Source organism: Castor canadensis, chromosome 6 (genome assembly GCF_047511655.1).
Source record: "Castor canadensis chromosome 6, mCasCan1.hap1v2, whole genome shotgun sequence".
Taxonomy (NCBI): domain Eukaryota; kingdom Metazoa; phylum Chordata; class Mammalia; order Rodentia; family Castoridae; genus Castor; species Castor canadensis.
This window is the reverse complement of record NC_133391.1, coordinates 90,760,011-90,778,257: the sequence shown is the minus strand read 5'-3', so window position 1 is coordinate 90,778,257 and position 18,247 is coordinate 90,760,011. Positions and strand designations below refer to the sequence as shown.

Genomic DNA, 18,247 nt, shown 5'->3' with positions numbered 1-18,247 from the left:
AGAAAAAAGGGATCAGTGAAGGCCAGCTTGGCATAAGAGACGACACAGGACTATGAAATGAGAATCATAGAAGAGCACTTTCTGTGTCTTATATGGCAGTCCTAGTTGAAGAGTTGCTTTTTCCTGGCTTCTAGATAACCAGTATTATGTGGAAGTAGATGCCAGTTTGATGGCCAAAACCCCCATGTGTTTGCCCTGGTAAATGGCATCAACAAAGAGGTGCTTGCTTAAAATCCAAAACTTCAGAAATGGTTTTACTTATTAAAATCTCTGTTTCTTCTTTCTCCTTCATCTTTATTTTTCAGATGTAGGAATATCCCTTCTCTCTCCCTATCTGTCATTGTCTGCTGTCCTCTAGCAGCCTTTCCAGTGGTGGTTTTAAGGAGCATTTTTCTAGTGCTCAGATGTCTGCTTCCAGCCACTCTCTGCTTTATTATTCATGAAAAGAATTAAAGTAGATTACTCTGTAGTTATTTTTTAGGAACATCTATTTGGATTTTTTCAAAGGAAAATTCTATTCATATCTGTTCTTTGAATAGTTATGTGTAGCCATCTTCATGTGTGTGTGAGACAGTGTATAAATTAGAGTACATAGCTTTCTTCTCCATTAAAAACCTCAAGGATTATACATAGAAGAAGATAGCATCTTCCTGTAGAATTTATGCTGTAAAGAGCAAGTGGAAATTAAAGTCTTGGTGCAAATTGTATTCTTGTTCCTGCACTGTTTGGATAGGGAAGTAAAAAATTCTGTATCAACTTTGCTTAGAATCTGTCCTACCCTGTTTCACAGATTCACAAAATTCTAAGTCCCATAAGGCAAGGGCTTGCTGTAACTCAAATCTAACGTCTGTATTTCCCATAGATCTTAGGAGATGGTAATTTTTTTATGTATCAACGAGTGCCTGAAGTTAATAGTTATCTCTAATTAATATTCAGCACCCAAAGCTCCTTTGATGCTGGGCATTAACTGTCTTTACAAGTACTTTTACTCTGCGTTACTACCTGATAACCCTGATCAATGCTTACTCTTCCATTTAGTCATGCTAAATGAGCATGGCAACCAAAATAATATTAATAAAAACAATATATCACTTAATCTCCTTAAAAATAATTATCAGTTCCTTTCTCAATTTGATTTCCAGTTTTCTTTTCTGAATATCCCTTACTTCAAGATGGCTAGTTTAAGAAGCTTCTAGTAAGAGATAGGAAATGCTTATTGCCAGCAGGGAGTAATGAAACTTTAAAGAGCTTCTTTTCTGCCCTGATGTCCGGGCAGCTTGGCAAGTAGAGCTCTTTCATCTTTAAATGCCTCCCAGCAGGAGCTGGTAGCGCCTATCTCAGTAACAGCTGTTCCTGGACCTCTGTCTCAAAATTACCACCACAATCAAAGGCTTGCTTCATGTCTTTTCTTCCAGCTATGGTTGGCTTGTACCATGCAGGACTCATATCACATACCTACTTAACTAAACTGTGGGTCTGCCCCCTCATTTTTAGGTATTTTAAGTTGTATCACTTATCATTTCTTCACATGAAGTTGGACAGGATCTTGGAAGGTATATCGCTTCAGATTCTTTCTGCTACCAATAGGAGAGAGAATTCAACACAAACTAGCCTTGTGAAAGAGGTAATTTATTACTTTGTAAAAATGAAAACTTCGAGGGTTATTGTAGCACAAACAACATTACCAGTATCCATTTTTCAATTTTCTCCAGGTTGGTCCGTTTCCAATTCCTAGTTAATGCTGCTTGTCCTCTTCCCTGATAATCAACAGAAAATGCTTAAGTTGAGTTTTCATAGCATTCTTTAGTCTGACTTAAATTCTCCATCCTTACAAATTAGTTGAGAATGGGGCTCAGAATGTTGAGTCAACCAAAAAAAAGCTGAAGTCTCATTATTGCAGTATGGGGCACTACCCATTGAGCATCCACAAAAGCAAATGTCTGCCAGAGTCATCTCCAACCTCTAGCCTAATATTTATATCTTTTCTACAACATCTTCAATAGTCATTATGTATCTGGGCTTCTTTAATTCCAGAAAATTCCTGATATGGACATGCTATCTAATTATGAGACCCTTCTAGATGTTACAAAGTTTTTCATTGAGTTATACTCAAGTCAGAATCCATACTCATGACAACAGTTTAAAGTGGATTTACTCCCATTTTCCATGTCAGTACTTCCATTTTTGAAGAAACACTTACCTTTTATAGAGTAAATATTCCCCAGACCCTCAACATATCTTCATGCTGACATGATTGCTTTTACCTGAAGGTACTTTGGTTTCTCAGGACTTTAATGTGTTTTGTCTAGAAGTGGCTATAATACTTCACAAATTATCTAGCCAGTGATACAATTATTTTTTTTGATGTGTATTCTAGATATATATTAGTACAAAAGAATTGTACTGACCTTTTTTCTTTTTTTGTGGTGCTAGTGTTCAAACCCAGGGCCTCATGCATGCCAGACAAGTGGTCTACCACTGAGTTTACCCCCTCCAGCCCTTCTTTCCTTTTTAAATCAGATATATCATTATGTTGCTTTCAGTTGAATTTTGTACTGTTTAATGAAATTATACTGAATTTTTTACCCCAAGCTTACACAATGCTTTTTAAAATACTGAATTTAAGACTTTATTCCAGTTATGTTTCACCTCATTAGATTTATCATGTTTAAATTTAAAGAAATTATTTAATCCCAGTTTGCCAGAAAATGAGCTCCCCTCCTATGCTTGTATTAGGTCTCTTTGATAAGTATGCCTTTCATATCCTGTTGTTTATAATATGTGAATAATTGAATGGTTGTTTATGCAAGATTTGTACATAGAGAATTCAAGATATTCTTGGAATCCTTAGGATAGCTCACAGATCATCTTTCTATGGAATTGTGCCTAGACCTATTACTTTAGAAAAGAATTTTCTTTCATACTTGAAGAAAAACATCAATTCAATATTTGCTTCACTAGTTCTCTGAATCTCCCTTAAGATAGCTGCTGGGGGCTCTGTGTATACCTCTGGCATTTCTTTCATACCTTAAAACTTAATTGGGGCTAGAAAACAGAACTCAAGAGTGACTGAATGGTTTCTAAAAACAGAATGTCTCCTATTTCACCCTTGTCTCTCATATTGCCATATGTCACTTTGCTCAAGCCATCTCCACCCAGTTTTATGCCACTTTCTCCAATTCTTATTTGTTTCATTGCTTTTCCATCTCTTCTACATATATGTATTGAGTTTGAATCAGGGAAATTCTCCCTTCCAATAAAGACAATGCTAGCATGAGAAAACCATTTATTGTTTGTTAGCCTTGAGACCTGCACCAAGACATTTGAATGCCCTCCCAAATGTGGTGTCTCATGCCTGTAATCCTAGCTAGCTACTCAGAAGGCAGAGATCAGGAGGATCACAGTTTGAGGACAGGCGAAAACCTTGCAAATTCCATCTCAATAATAGCTCTGAATGTGGTAGTGCATGCCCATTGTCCAGCTATACAGGAAGCATAAATAGGAGGATTGCAATCCAGATTGGCCTGGGCATAAGATGCAAGATCCTACTCGAAAATTATGCACGGCAAAAAGGGTCAGGGGTGTGGATCAGTGGTAAAACCCCTACCTGTCAAGCACAAGTCCCTAAATTCAAACTCCAGTAGTGCCAAAAAAAAAGACATTTGAACTCCCCAGTCATCAGTTTCCTTATCTAAAAAAATGAGGACTTTAATAGCTGCCTCATACTATTGAATAACAGCATGCAGTTTGCTAAGTAATTTGTGCCCAGTAGCCTTATTGAATGAACAGAATTCAGTCCCTGGTACCAGACACCTAGTTCTTTGTTCTCTTCATCACTATTTGAGGGGTCTCCAGGTGTAGACCCATCAGCACATGAAAGAGTCATAGTTTCTTTATCTGTTCTCTTCTTTTTCTCATCACAGGGATTTTTTGCAATGTGTGTGTATTTTGAAATAAGTGTTTTTAACATAATTTTAAAATTATGTTCCATTTAGAATGTCTGGTCATTGTATGATATGTCTTTGCTTTCCTAACATTGAAGGTACATTTTCACTTATTTTCTCTCTTGAAAACCTATGGTTCTTTCTCTAGCTCCTTCATTTATTTAATTGCAACAACATTATATTTCACTTCTTTTTTCAAGTTACTATCATTTACTTTACATTGCCTTAATTTTAATTGATGGCACAGAGGTTTATTTTCTCCTTTTTCTTGGCTTTTGTGTGTGTGTGAGTAAAGCAAAGCATTTCTTTTCAGCCTTATCTAAACTATTTGATTAGCTGCAATGTGCAAAATCACTAATGGGGAATTCAAACTGCTAAAATAAAGAGCTGATGAATTCCAGCCCATAGGCCACAGTTCAGTCTTTTCAGCTGAGTGCTTCTTCAAAGGAGCAAACAAAATCTTCAGTGCTCCAGGCACTGGGTAAAATGTATGGGGTTTTATTAGATCCTGTAAAAAATTAAATGTGGTTAAAATAAAGACCTCTTTGCAGCTTGTGGGATGGTTGCTTTAGAACACTACATAAGCAGTTTGCTATAGTAACAGGTATATCCAGTTCTCTAATCCAGCATCCATTTGTGAACTATTCAAGGGTTACCTTTCTTTGAATTATAAGAGAATTTATAAACTGTTTTATTATTTGGCAGGTTTAATGTGTTTGTTGTGTGTGCAATTTTCTCATTTAAGAAAAAAGTCTATTTTTTTTATTATGTGCACTACATATAACACCAGGGACCAGTTATTAACTACATGAAACTTCAATCATCCCAAGTGAAAAGATTAGGACCACACAACTAATCAATGGACTGATTGAATGTCCCTTGATTGCGCTAGTTTAAAGATATAGACATCTGTTAAAGAGTGTCACAAAGATTTTAAATGAAGTGCTCAGGCTATTGAGTTGTGGTTAATTCCTTTGAAACTATAGTTTCCCTAGTGAATTAATATATTTAAATGGTGTTAATATAAGTAGATTGTCTTATACTTGGATTTCATTTTATTATGTTTTGTGTCCTTTGTGCTTTTTTTTTCTTTACTTTGAAGAACTGTAGGTACATTGAACAGATACAGTAAATACAAGAACTTGCCAAACCACTGAGATCATTAATGGGAATGGGATAAGTGTAGTATTAATATGTATAATATTTATAAAGCTATGGGAAAGTGGTCTTATGCAACACATAAAATCCACCTTTGACACACAGATGACATGAGTGTAATTATGGTAGCAAATCAAACAAAGTAAAAAAAAACCTGTGTTTTTAGTTGTTACATTATAAGATACTGGAAAATACATCTTGGTAAATTGAGAATGCTAATATTTTCTATGGATCCAACCTATGATATAAAAATTTTTGGTTTTGTTAATTATTTTCTTTCTGTTCCTTCATTTACTATTTCACAATCTACTATTACCACACCAAAAAGTGGGTAATAGAAGTGGATGATCCTCAAACTAATGACTATTTATTCATTAGTAGGAACTTGAAATTTCTAGATTGGAAGTATAGATGCCCACACAAAAATTGTGTTTCTCACAGCAAAACAGAAATTTTTCCTTGCATTTTCTCTCCACTGTGAGCAAGTGACGAACTTTACTTTTGATAAAGCATGGTTTTCATGTATCTATTAGTCAGCTACAGTGTTTTCATTTGACCTTAAAATGGCTAAGGACAATGACTGGCTAAGGACAATGACTGGCTGAGGACAATAGGTCTGGCTTCTTTATTTATTTATTTTTTCTTAACACAGGTTTTTTTCTTAGAGGCCAAAACCAGCATTTCAAGTCCATGACTCTGAGCTTACATGACTACTAGTGAATAATATTTTATTTTTAAATATTTGAGTGTCTAGAGAAATAAGTTGGAGCCTAGTATAAGAAATGGCTTGAATTATAAAAATTTAATGTGTACTCATTGTGGGAAGGGGACGGAGACTCCTTTTTTTCTTTCTCCTTTTCAATAAATTGTGGAAATAGGTTTTTTTTTTCCTAAAATCATATGACCAGAGATTTAGGGGTGATAGTGAATATTTAAGTGAATAACAAGACAGGGAAATGAGCAATTATTTTATAGAATTATAGCAACCCGTTTTGGGAGAAACCAGAAGCATATAAATATATCATGGTTCATAGTACTATAGAGAGGAAGGGATATAGAATAATCAGGTGTGCTGAGGTCTGATAATGCTGTAGTCTTATGAAAATATACAGTAGACCATTGGACTGCCCCCAATAACAGCTATTAATGATGTAAAATGCTATCTGCATGTAAAATGGACAGTACTTGGTAAGAATTGTGAGGACTATGTAGGGACAGGGTAGGAAAGTAATATACCAGTATACTTCATGCCCAAGCAAATAAACTATTGAGAATCAACATTTTCAAAATTTAGAAATAAAAAATCAAAAGGGAAATCTAAATATGAGCAATGGCTCTTAATCAGTATTGATATCCTAATTGTTATATTGTACATAGTTTTGCAAAATGCTACCAGAAGAAACTCAGTAAAATATACATATAAAAACTCTCTGCGTTATTTCTTTTTTTTAGCGTATATTACTAATTACTAATATTTCATTGCAACATCTACCCATGTGCTTACAAGGTATCTTAATTAGATTCACCCACTCCGTCATTCTCCCTTGTCCTCTTCCTCCTTCTTTGAACAATTTCAAAAGGTTTCATTGTTTAGTTTTCATTCTGTGTCATTTCTTACAAATCTATGTGAATCTACCTTTATCTCAATTAAAATTCCCATTATAAAAGAGAAAAAGATTATAATTCATAATAGTCACGGAAAGTATAATTTTTACATATTTAGATAGCCATTATGCCATTACAAAGCACTGAAATATTTCTGAATAATGAGGAATATAAGGCTTAAACCTTAAAAGAGATAATGAATGAAGAGACTTCAGCACAGTGTCTTAGATGAACTTGACCTTTAATTATCCTTATCACAGTCAAGTTGGAAAGAAACATTATTGAGGGTTGAACTCAGTTCAACACTTCTACAAGATTAGTTGTGGTATTTTCAGAAATCCATATGTAAAATAGTTTACAGATTCTTTTGTATTCCTGGTAGCAACAATGAGCAACTGCACATTTACTGATGTCTCACAACTTTTTATCTTGTGTATTCTTAGATTGGTACCTAGCTAACAAAATTTCACATTTTAATCTAATAATGATCCCAAGAATATCTTATTCCTGTATCTGTTTTGCTAGGATTGCTACTTCTGTTTCATAAATGTATTTTTTTCTACACACTGCTGTGTGGTTTTAACTGCACATACTAGCAAATGTAAATAGTTTTATTTAAGTTTAGATTGACAAAGCTGAATCAATATTTTGTGTTCAATTGAATGTATCATTAATAAGGACTACTTCAGGGACTTACTGTTATCTTTCAGGAAAAATATACCCAAAAGACTTAGCAGTCAAGAATCTCAGATAATTGCATGATGAATATTTTTAATGGAAAAGTTTTTTGTTCTCCTACTGGGACTCTATATAAGATCCATATAATACCAACTAACTAATCAATGAATTCATGACAGATTTAAGCAGTCTGTCACCTTCCCCAATTGCAGATATATCTCAATAGATATTTAATGTTTTTCTGATTCTTTTGTTTATACAGTAGAACTACAAAATACTAACAATTTTTCACTGATTTTTCCTGATGGAATAAAGGAAGTTTTATTTAGCAGAAATATTATATTCACTGACAATTCATTGATTTCATCTGGCTATAAATGTGTGTATGTACATCTCAACTATGTGCTGATCCAATATTTTGTTTCTGAGAATACATGTTGGTCTCCTGGTGCTTTCTACATTTACCTCTCTCTTACGTAAACTTAGATAAGAGTTTATTGCTGTCATTTGTCCCAGTAATATATATAGTTGTCTCTCCTTGTTGTGGTTTCAGTTTCTTGGAATCAACCATGGTCCAAAAATATTAAGTGGAAAATTCCAGAAATAGACAATTATACATTTTAAATTTATAATAATGTGATATTCTGAGTAGTGTGATGAAATCTCCATCCTGCCCAGGAGGTGAATCATCCCTTTCTTTGTCCATGGTATCCACACCAGATTCACTGTCTGCTCATTTGACACTTAGTACTCACCTCTTTATTCAGATTGACTGACAGTGAATCACACTTATATTCAGGGAACCCTTTATTTTACTTAATAATGGCCCAAAGCTCAAGTGTAGTGATACTGGCAATTTTATTACAGTTTGTGTTTTATTTTTATTATTAGTTAACTGTTGTTAATTTCTTACTGTGCCTAATTTATAAATGAAACTTTATCATTGATATGTAAGTATAGGAAAAAGCATGGTGTGTAGTTTGGTACTATCTTTGGTTTCAGGAATTCACTTGGGTATAGGAACGTATCTCCCTCCCCCACCCCAACATAAAGGGGGGCTACTTTAATTTCTGAAATAGGAATTTGGATTTGTGGGATTGACTAGATTTCTTAGAGTCTATTTTTATTTCTTTTTATTTGGGCTGATGTTGGTTGTCTCTCAGTAATTTTTCTAAATAAAATTAGATTTTCTAATCCAATTCATATAATGAAAATTTAATTTAAATTAAATTCACATTTATTACTAAATACAATATCTGTAATAATTGTCAATTTTGGAAGGGCAGTCCTTTGATTTGTACTCAGGGCCTAATATTTGCAAGGCAAGCACTCTACCACTTGAGCCATACCCCCAGTCCTTGTTTATCTGGCCATCCATCTATCTATCTATCTATTTATTGCCTTAATTATTTTTCAGATAGGGTCTTGAAACCTCTAGGATGGCCTCCCAAGTAGCTGGGATTACAAACATGAGCCACCACACCCAGCAATAATCATCAATTTAAGGAACAATGTTATTAACAATTTACATAGAAATATAAATTTTAAGTATATAAATATATATGTTCATATTTTATAATAATCCATAAAGTAGTGAGTTAAAAGGCAGAAATTGTGTTCATCTTGTTGTAAATTAATTATTCCATACTGTTTATTTTTTACTTATGGAAAAGCTGTTGTACAAAAAAAGTTTTATATCTCTAATCTTGCTTTTGTTTCAAGAATAAATTCTAGGGCCAGGCAATAGGACACATGCCTACAATTTCAGCTAAAAAGTTAGCTAGACTCCATCTCAACAACAACAAAAAACATGCAAAGTAGTACATGCCTACTGTTTGAGGAAGCGGGAGGCATAGGTAAGGAAGATCACCTTCCAAGGCCAGACTTGGGGAAAAAACACCAGACCCTATCCAAAAAATAACTAAAGCCAAAGACACTGTGGGCATGGTTCAAGCGGTAGAGCCCTACCTAGCAAGCACAAGTCCCTGAGTTCAAACTCCAATACTGCCAAAATAAGTAAATAGATGATAGATAGATTTTGTGTTGTATTTTTGAAATATCTTGAGTATAATGTTTAAATCCTTAGTACATGTGTTGTACCTATGACAAATACAGTAACATCCTCTTGCTATTTTTATCATTCATCCAGAGAAATTTAAAATAAGTTATGCCTTTATAATGTGAAAGAAAATAGCTATTGAAATATAAAATTTGAAAAGGTTTTTCATAGACAGTAGTTACTTCAAGAGTTCTAGATCAGTGTTTCTCAAACTGTCATATGTATGAACTCCCCATGGTGAGTCTTGGAAAAGTGCAGATTTTGCTGTCGTGGATCTGAGATTGCATTGACCAGTAAAAGTCAGTGCTCACCTCCCCCAACCCTCCAAAATACCTAAAGGTATACATTGTAATCCAAGAGATGGACAGTGAGGTCAGGAGTACACCTCTGACCTTCCTATGAGAATTCTCTGTATTGAGAATCTCTGGTGAGTAATTTGCATATCTCAAGTTCCCTGAGTTTCTGATTGTTTATTTCCCATTCTAATGTATTTTGTTTAGCTCTTTTGACAGTAAGTTTGTTTACCAGCAAAGAGGACTTGGACCAATTGAAGAGGACACTATTCTTGTTGTAGATCCAAATAGTGCTGCAATACTCCAGTCTAGTGGAAAAAGCCTGTGAGTAAAATGACTTATTTGTTATTAAGGGTTGTTCTACATATACGGATATAAAGCTTAACCCTGAGTCTTTAAAAAATACATGTACAACTGCCCTGAAGAAAGCAGATTAACTGAGCCATCATATCTTTCATTTTCTAAATAAGTGGTTCTAAACCTTGAACCAGATATTAGTGCCATCTGAAAAGCAACAAAGCATGCATTCATAGCCATTGGCCATTTGCATGTTTTTGAGAAATGTCGGTTCAAATGTTTTGCCCATTTCACAATTGCTGAGAGTAAATTTTAAATACTCATCACAAAAAGTATCTGAGATGATAGGTACTATATTGATTTGATTTAATCATTATACATTGTATAATTACAATTGTATCATTACATCACATTGTATACCAAAAAATACAATGTTAAGTTATCCATTTGTAATTTTAAAAATTAGATTCTGATTTGATCTGGGGTGTAGCTAATGTAATTAAGTCTCTTCAGGTGATTCTAATATGTAATCAAGATTGAGAGAGCCACTGAGATACACAGTGATATGAGTTGTTGGTTGGCTAGATTTGATGATTAAAACAAGAAAAAGAATTCTTCTGGGGCTGGGATCCTCGTTAAAGGGATAGAGTGCCTGCCTAGTAATCTCAAGCCCCCTAAATTCTAAACCCTAGTATCACCAAAAAACATTTTTTTTCAGCAGAAAACTTACATAGTAAATTTATCAAGTAATCATGATAAGCTAAGGGTTTTCTCTCTCCATCTAAAAATGAAGACTATACAAATACCATTTTTAACTTTCCTTAGTAAGCATATGTAGTTTGGATTTAAGAGCCACCCATTATTCCTAGATGGCTGATTGTCATTTTAAAAAAAAGAGATTGTCATTTTAAAAAAAAGAGATGCCTGCTTGCTGTCTCCTCAGCCATTGTAGCCTGGCAGCTTGAGGAACTCTGCCCTACTCTACCTGTTTAAGCACAGGGAAGGCCAGCTTCTGTGAAAGACAGGGAGCCACTGCTTTGAATGCAGCTTAGATTTCTGTATAGTATTCTCAGATGATAAATCAGGGGCCACAATTTAATACCAGCTCCGCCTGTGTTTGAGCCTATCTCTTTGGAACTGTGTCCACGAGTCAGAGGCATCCTCATCCCCAAAAGGTATTAAGAAGGAAGGTGGAACAACTGTCACTAAATCAACTTGGACAGCAATAGGGGGGTCAGAGCTGAAGGCAAATCATCACCCTCACTTCCAGTCATCAGAACAGAATCTAGTTCAATTAGTCAAGATCAGAGTGTTACAGAATTGGCTCATGAAAAAAATAATCTCTGGTGCCAGTACCATAAGAGTCAAGCTAACAGATGAGTCTTGTGAACTGTCAATGTCATTTGACCATAACCACTTTAATACAGGTTTGGTGATTAACCCTGTGCAGCTTCCTTAAACCTGTGGGCCTCTGCCTACATCAGCTTCTAATTCTCTTACCTAAATCATCCAGATTGATTTGTTAAGTAGATGAACATTCTCTAATGTGCCGTGCTTACCACTTCACTTTGCCTGGATGATCACAGCCCTGCTGAAAGGTGTTTTCTTTGTGCTTTATTGTCTTTAGTAGGCATTCTTAAAGCTTTTAAGTCATATATTTAATATTTTATATTAATACATTAGATTCTTTGTAGAAATCCATTGACATTTCTCTGGACAATTTGTTTTATGTTTGTTGCTCAAATGTTTATGATATGAGAACCTGCTTTTAATTTGATTTTGTGTTGTTTACTCTAGTAGACCTTACTTCATAATAAATATAATTTTTATGTAAGCTTCATTTATAGATTTTAATATGATTGATTAAAAGCTTTGTCACATGGAGGTCTCTATTATAGCATATTTTTACTTAACAGTTTATTTTGGTCTTTTCCATAATAATACAAGTATACATTTATTAATTTCTAAATCTATATTGCCCTTATGGAATAATCAGAAATAAATAACTCTCATGTATGCTTTGGGAATTCTAATAAAGACAATTATTACTTTTCAGGTTTTACTTGCCACATGGCTTGAGTGTAGATAAAGATGGAAACTATTGGCTCACAGATGTGGCTCTCCATCAGGTAACCTTCCCATTTGGTGGTATTCAAATAGAGGATAACAGGATTAAGCTTTCAAAGTGCTCTGGAATTTTTGTGATATAGTAAGTTGATAAGAAAGTGAAACACCCATGTCTTAAGCAGCTCAGCCTGCCTAACCATAGACTCCATAGCTTACAGACAACAGACATTCATTTCTCAGAAATCTGGAATCTGGAAGTCTTTGGATACCGGCATGGTGGGGTTCTGGTGAGGGCCCTCTTCCAGGTTGCAAACTGCCAACTTCTCATTGTATTCTCACATGGCAGAGAAAAAAGTGAGCCTAAACTCTTGTGTTTTTTACAAGGGCACTAGTCCTCTTCATGACCTAACTACTTCCCAAAGGTCCCACTCCCTGATACCATCATATTGGGGTTAGGATTTTAACATGTGAATTTGGGAGACATTTGATATTTAGTCTATATTAATCCATACCTGAATATGTTCTTTTAGCACTCAGTTCTAGGAAAAGTTAAAATGTTAATATCAAATCTCTCTTACCGTTGGGCTGACAGGAAGCTTAGGGTCAGATATGGAGCTTTGCTGAGATTTATAAAGGTCCTCTCCATGTCCTTTTTAGTTTTCTGCATTCCCTTTTATTTCCTCTTTCCCCCAGTCTTATTTCTGTTTTATCACTTACAGTTCATGTTTTCTTTCCTAAGCTACTTTAATTTTTTATAAATTAAGGCAAGGTCCATAGTAACTATTTATTTATGTATAAAAATCAAACTTCAGTGCATGGTGATACATTTCTGTAATCCCAGCTGTTCAGGAGGCTGAGTCAGAATCTCAACCTGAGCAAAGTTAGCAAGACCCTATCTCAAAAACAAAATACAAACCAAAAGAACTGGGGCTTGGTTCAGTTGATAGAAGACTTGCCTAGCACGTGCAAGGCCCTGGGTTCAATCTCCAGTCCACCCCTCCAAAAATTACGAATTTGTTTTGTGCTTTTTCAAAGAACTTACATTTCAGAATAGTCTTAAGTTTTTGCATCCTTAAGATAAACTTGTTAAGTATAACATAGGTGGCAAAGAACTAGGAAAAAAGTTGAAAAAAGCCTAGAACTTAGTTAGGCGTATCAGTAATAATCATGAAAAGTAGGTAAGGCTTTTGCTCCTTTTTTAAAAAGGTGTTCAAACTGGATCCAAACAGTAAAGAAGGCCCTCTGTTAATCCTGGGGAGGAGCATGCAGCCAGGCAGTGACCAGAATCACTTCTGCCAACCCACCGATGTGGCTGTGGATCCAGACACTGGAGCTATCTATGTGTCCGATGGTTATTGCAACAGTCGAATTGTACAGTTTTCACCAAATGGGAATTTCCTCACACAATGGGGAGAAGGTATGCAATGAGACTCTTGAAATCTAATTATAAGTCTTAAACAATATCACCAGGAACCCAACATCCTCTATAATGAAGAAAACAGGGTCGCTGTATGCATTCAGTTAGCGTAGTCATACCACACACCTCACACACGCAATTCTTATAAGGGAAAAAGAATGCTTCCATCAAAACCTTTGTCCAAATAGAAAATTTGCAGTGTATTTGTGGGAATAAACTTATAAAAAGTGGTGATATTTAATGGCTTCTTACCAAGAATTTTGAAAATTATAAAACTAGGGTCACACTTTGGATGTTTTCCTAAATTGGGTGTCTGGGCCTTTTCTTTGTTCTGTAGAGTCTTCCAGGAGTGGACCTAAACCAGGCCAATTCAGTGTTCCTCACAGCTTGGCCCTTGTTCCTCATTTGGGCCAGTTGTGTGTGGCAGACAGGGAAAATGGTCGGATCCAGTGTTTTAAAACTGACACCAAAGAATTTGTGAAAGAAATTAAGCATGCATCGTTTGGAAGAAATGTATTTGCAATTTCATATATACCAGGTATTTTGGGGGCGGGAGTTGGGTTCATTGTATTATAGAGTACTCTCGTAAAATTAATTCTCTTATCCTGATGTCCATTTTTAATCATTTGTTTTCTTAATTAAGGAGTTGATGCTGTGTAGAGATCTGAAAGTACAGTAAAATTGTTATTGCATCATAATTTATTTTAACTCAAGTGCCACTATTCCTTTTACAGAAATAATGAAGAACTAAAAGAGGATTTCACAGCTGTTTGTATTGGATTTTAAAATATTCCCAAACATTGACTTTTCTTTAATTATGATCAGCTGCTCTAGTTGTTGAATGATTAATACTGTCTTCATACATCACCAACAGATGGTATATGTCTGACAAAACCAGCCTTCAAAATAGTTGTTTCATATTTTTTTTAAAAAGCAGTGGCCAGTTTTTTTAAATAAGATAAATATATAAAATAATAGAGGTTTATATGTACATGCCAGTAGAAACAACTAGAAAATCTCTTGTCCTTATTTTCAGATAGATTTTACTGACTTTAAAGAAATTTCAAAGGAAATTTGAAAAGTAATCTAAACTTATAAAATAAGATGCTTAATTCTCATTATAACATAATATCATAAGCTTTCTTCAATAAATGCTAAGGAACTTAAAACAAAATTTAGATATATAATTTTAAAATATATTTTATGAAATATATCTAAATTAAGGTAGCATTGATTCTATAATCACTATAATAGTTACATTTTTATGCTATTATGACATGAGATAAAAGGACTCAGGTAACTGGACACAGAGCAAGTTTGGCTGGTCCAGGGAATAAGTAATAAGAGATTGTCAATATCAACAAAAGAGAAATCTCTGGTTGGTTTTACCTCACATTCAAAGAATTGATTCCGGACCATTCACTTAATAGAGAAAGTGAACAAGTTGATACTGAACAAAAATAACTATAAGAAGAAAAATACTTGGGGAAAATATAATAATAAATCTGATTAGAAACAGAATGTAAGCAAAAGACAGTTCTCTTACAATATTCCACAATAGTAATTGATGTTTATACTGTAGATTATTCTATAGTAAATTCTTAAAGATGAAAAATTTTCAACAGTGTTTTTAGGTTGTGTATACTTTTTTATGGTTTCGCGTGCTAAGTAAGCACTCTACCACTGAGCTATACGCCAGCCCTAGTGTTCTATGTTCTTTAATGTGCTTTAATTCTTGGAAAATGTAATGTTCAGACATCTAAATTATTACTTAACTAAAACATCACTAGTTCTATTATTTCAGATAAATATTACGAAAAATATAATTTTACTAGAAAGTGTATTTATAAAAAAGATGGTTTTTTTACCAAGTGAAAATGTATGTCTTTGATAATCTGAAATGTGCATCACAAATTTTCAAATTCCAGTTGTCTAAAACAAGATTATACTTATATTTATACTGTAACTCCACAGTTTCTTTGCATATTTCTCTCCTTAATAGTGACAATAGATACTATGTATTTTTTAAAAGATTTGATACTGCAAAATAATTGACTTGAATAATTTGACTTTTCCCCATTCCTGTTCAGGATGCCTATAATATCTATATGTATATGTCAGTGTATGTATATATCAATTGCTGTGTACTCCTGATGTCTACTGGCTTCCTAGGTAGAACAGATTTTTTTCAGTTTCTGATTTTTTTTTTTTTTTTTTTTTTTTTTTTTTGCCATTTTAGTCCTCTAGCTTGTTTGCACTAGATCTGGTTACTCATTTGCAAAGTATTTTTTTTAATTCTTGTTAGTAATTGTAGGGATCATGTTGACCCTTAAAATAGTTTGTTTCTGTAATGCTGATGCTTATATTTGAGGGCCAAAATTTTAAAGAAAGGCTAACTAGATATTTCGTCACAGGTTTGCTCTTTGCAGTGAATGGGAAGCCTTACTTTGGAGATCAAGAACCTGTACAGGGATTTGTGATGAACTTTTCCAATGGGGAAATTATAGACGTCTTCAAGCCAGTACGCAAGGTATTCACACACATTGTCTAGGTTTCTATTTTCATGAGAGTAAAAGTAAAATATGAAGCTTGGTATCCAAGTACATTTGAATAAACTTTTTTAAAACTTAGAAGATATTAAAGCTTTCTTAGCTGAGTTTATGGTAGGATCCGATTATGATGTTTGATTTGAAATAAATGCCTTTGTCCTTTCCTACATTAATATCTTGAGATGAAAACTAACCCATTATGGCATTCTAAAGTCTTTAGTAGTCTTTGCATATGATATCATAGTTAGAATACCAAAAAACAAATATTTTCCTGGTTTCTTTCATGGAGTGAAGATTCCACATTAAAATGTACTTTTGTATTTCTCTTAGATCCAGCAGAAATCTTGTTTGTTTTTTGTATTGTTATGACTTTACTAAGCAACAGACTTGAAAATACCCTTACTGGTATTTATTCAAGTTCTAAAGACTTGGTTTAGGAAAGAGACTAAATTTTGGCTTCACAAATGGCTTGCCTGCTTTTTCTAATGGCAGTGCTTTTTACATCACAATGACCATGGCTAGTTGTTTCCATAGGCTGTTTGTCTTCCCAGTGTACTTCTTCTGCAGTGTGATTGCCAGAGTGATCAAAATAATCACAGACACTTAAGAAATGTGCTGTGGTGTATAAGTTTTAGAAAGCTCAGCCTCAATAAGAGTTATTTTTCAAAAATTTGTAAAGATTTATTGGCTTTACTTCAATCAAAATGCAGTTATCAAATACCATTGAACACAGTATGACTTGATAACTCATAATTCCTGTATTCATTAAGATACTAAGTTTGCTAGATTAAAAGAAAAAGAAAGAACTAGAAGCTGGGCACAAGCTGGTGGCTTGTGCCTATAATCCTAGCTACTTGAGAGGCTGAGATCAGGAGGATCGAGGTTCCAGGCCAGCCTACGCAAAAAAGTTTGGAGACTCATCTTAATGGATAAAAAAAAACAGACATAGTGGAAAGCATAAAAGGAGATCGTGGTCCAGACCAGCGTGAGCATAAAACAAGACCCCATCTTCAAACTAACCAGAGCAAAAAGGGCTGGAGGCGTGGATGAAGAGGTATAGCATCTACTAACACAAAGTCTTAAGTTCAAAATCTGTACTGCCAGAAAAAAAAAAGAACTTTAAAATGCCTCAATATTTTGGAAAGTAGTCTGTTAGAATACTGACTGTCTGGGGCTTACCAGATTTCATTGCACAGGTACATATTAAGCACATGATGGCTGCACCAGACATTATGCTAAACACCAAAGATAGAATCTTAAGCAGAATAGGTCCCTGCTTCTTACTCAATAGAGGTTTTAGAAAAAAAATCACAGCATTTGAATCAAACCGAAGTAACTGAACTAAAGAATTCCTTTCTTTGCATTTCCACAAAAAAAGGGTTTTTCACAGAAATATTTCATCTGAAAAGCAGTAAGAAATTGCATATCAAATCATAGCAGCTGTCAGAAGGAATTCATTAAATTGGTACTATATATTTTACTTCCATAGTGCTTCAGATGGTCATTGGTTATCTGATCTTCATGTTGTGCCCCTTTGAGGTAATTTCTTAATATCTATTGATAAAGAAAGAATAATCTCAACTTTATTTCAGGTCTTCACTTTGTAGTTAACAGAATATTTCTCTTGCAAGTTCTTTTAATGATTATGTACTGGGTCAACTAGGACATTGTAATTAAAATTGTATCTATAAATCAAAACTAAGTGCTAAGCAGGAGAACTCAACTCTAAGTGAATGTTCCTCTTGTAAGAATCTGAATAGCCCTGAATTAAAATTTCAGAAAGCACCCTGTCTAAACATCAGCATTTGCCATTCAGCAATGAGTGAGTCACAATACACGGGTCAGTGCAGCAAACGTGAAAGAATCTCACTCCAAGATTAAACTTGCTTTTAGTAAACAAGACTTGATTTTTATGCCAAAATAGATGTTTATTCCATATTGATTTAGTAAACTTAAATCAGTTTATGACCCTATCAGAATTTTCATTTAAATGATTGTCATCATAAAGATTAAATTTGGATGTGGTAAATTAACTCCTGCGTAAGAAGCAATTCATTTTTTCAGGTCAGAGATCAAGTTTTCTGTGCCTCTGTTCATATATATTTATTAGTTATCTCCTCACAAACTTCAGGCCTCCCTCTTCTACCATTGTATTCTTTGGGAATATTTGCATCTGAATG

At 34.2% G+C, this 18,247-nt stretch overlaps 1 protein-coding gene across 10 annotated transcripts in view; it reads left to right on the top strand.

Annotated features, from left to right (window-relative positions):
- Positions 1–18,247, top strand: part of Pam (peptidylglycine alpha-amidating monooxygenase) — a 157,864-nt gene that overhangs the window by 123,888 nt on the left and 15,729 nt on the right. For all 10 annotated transcript variants that reach the window (XM_074077030.1, XM_020167853.2, XM_020167850.2 and 7 more), the window contains 5 exons: positions 9,945–10,061; positions 12,091–12,163; positions 13,308–13,518; positions 13,856–14,056; positions 15,933–16,048. In XM_074077030.1, the coding sequence (XP_073933131.1) occupies positions 9,945–10,061; positions 12,091–12,163; positions 13,308–13,518; positions 13,856–14,056; positions 15,933–16,048 (718 nt within the window). The remainder of the gene's footprint in view (positions 1–9,944; positions 10,062–12,090; positions 12,164–13,307; positions 13,519–13,855; positions 14,057–15,932; positions 16,049–18,247) is intronic.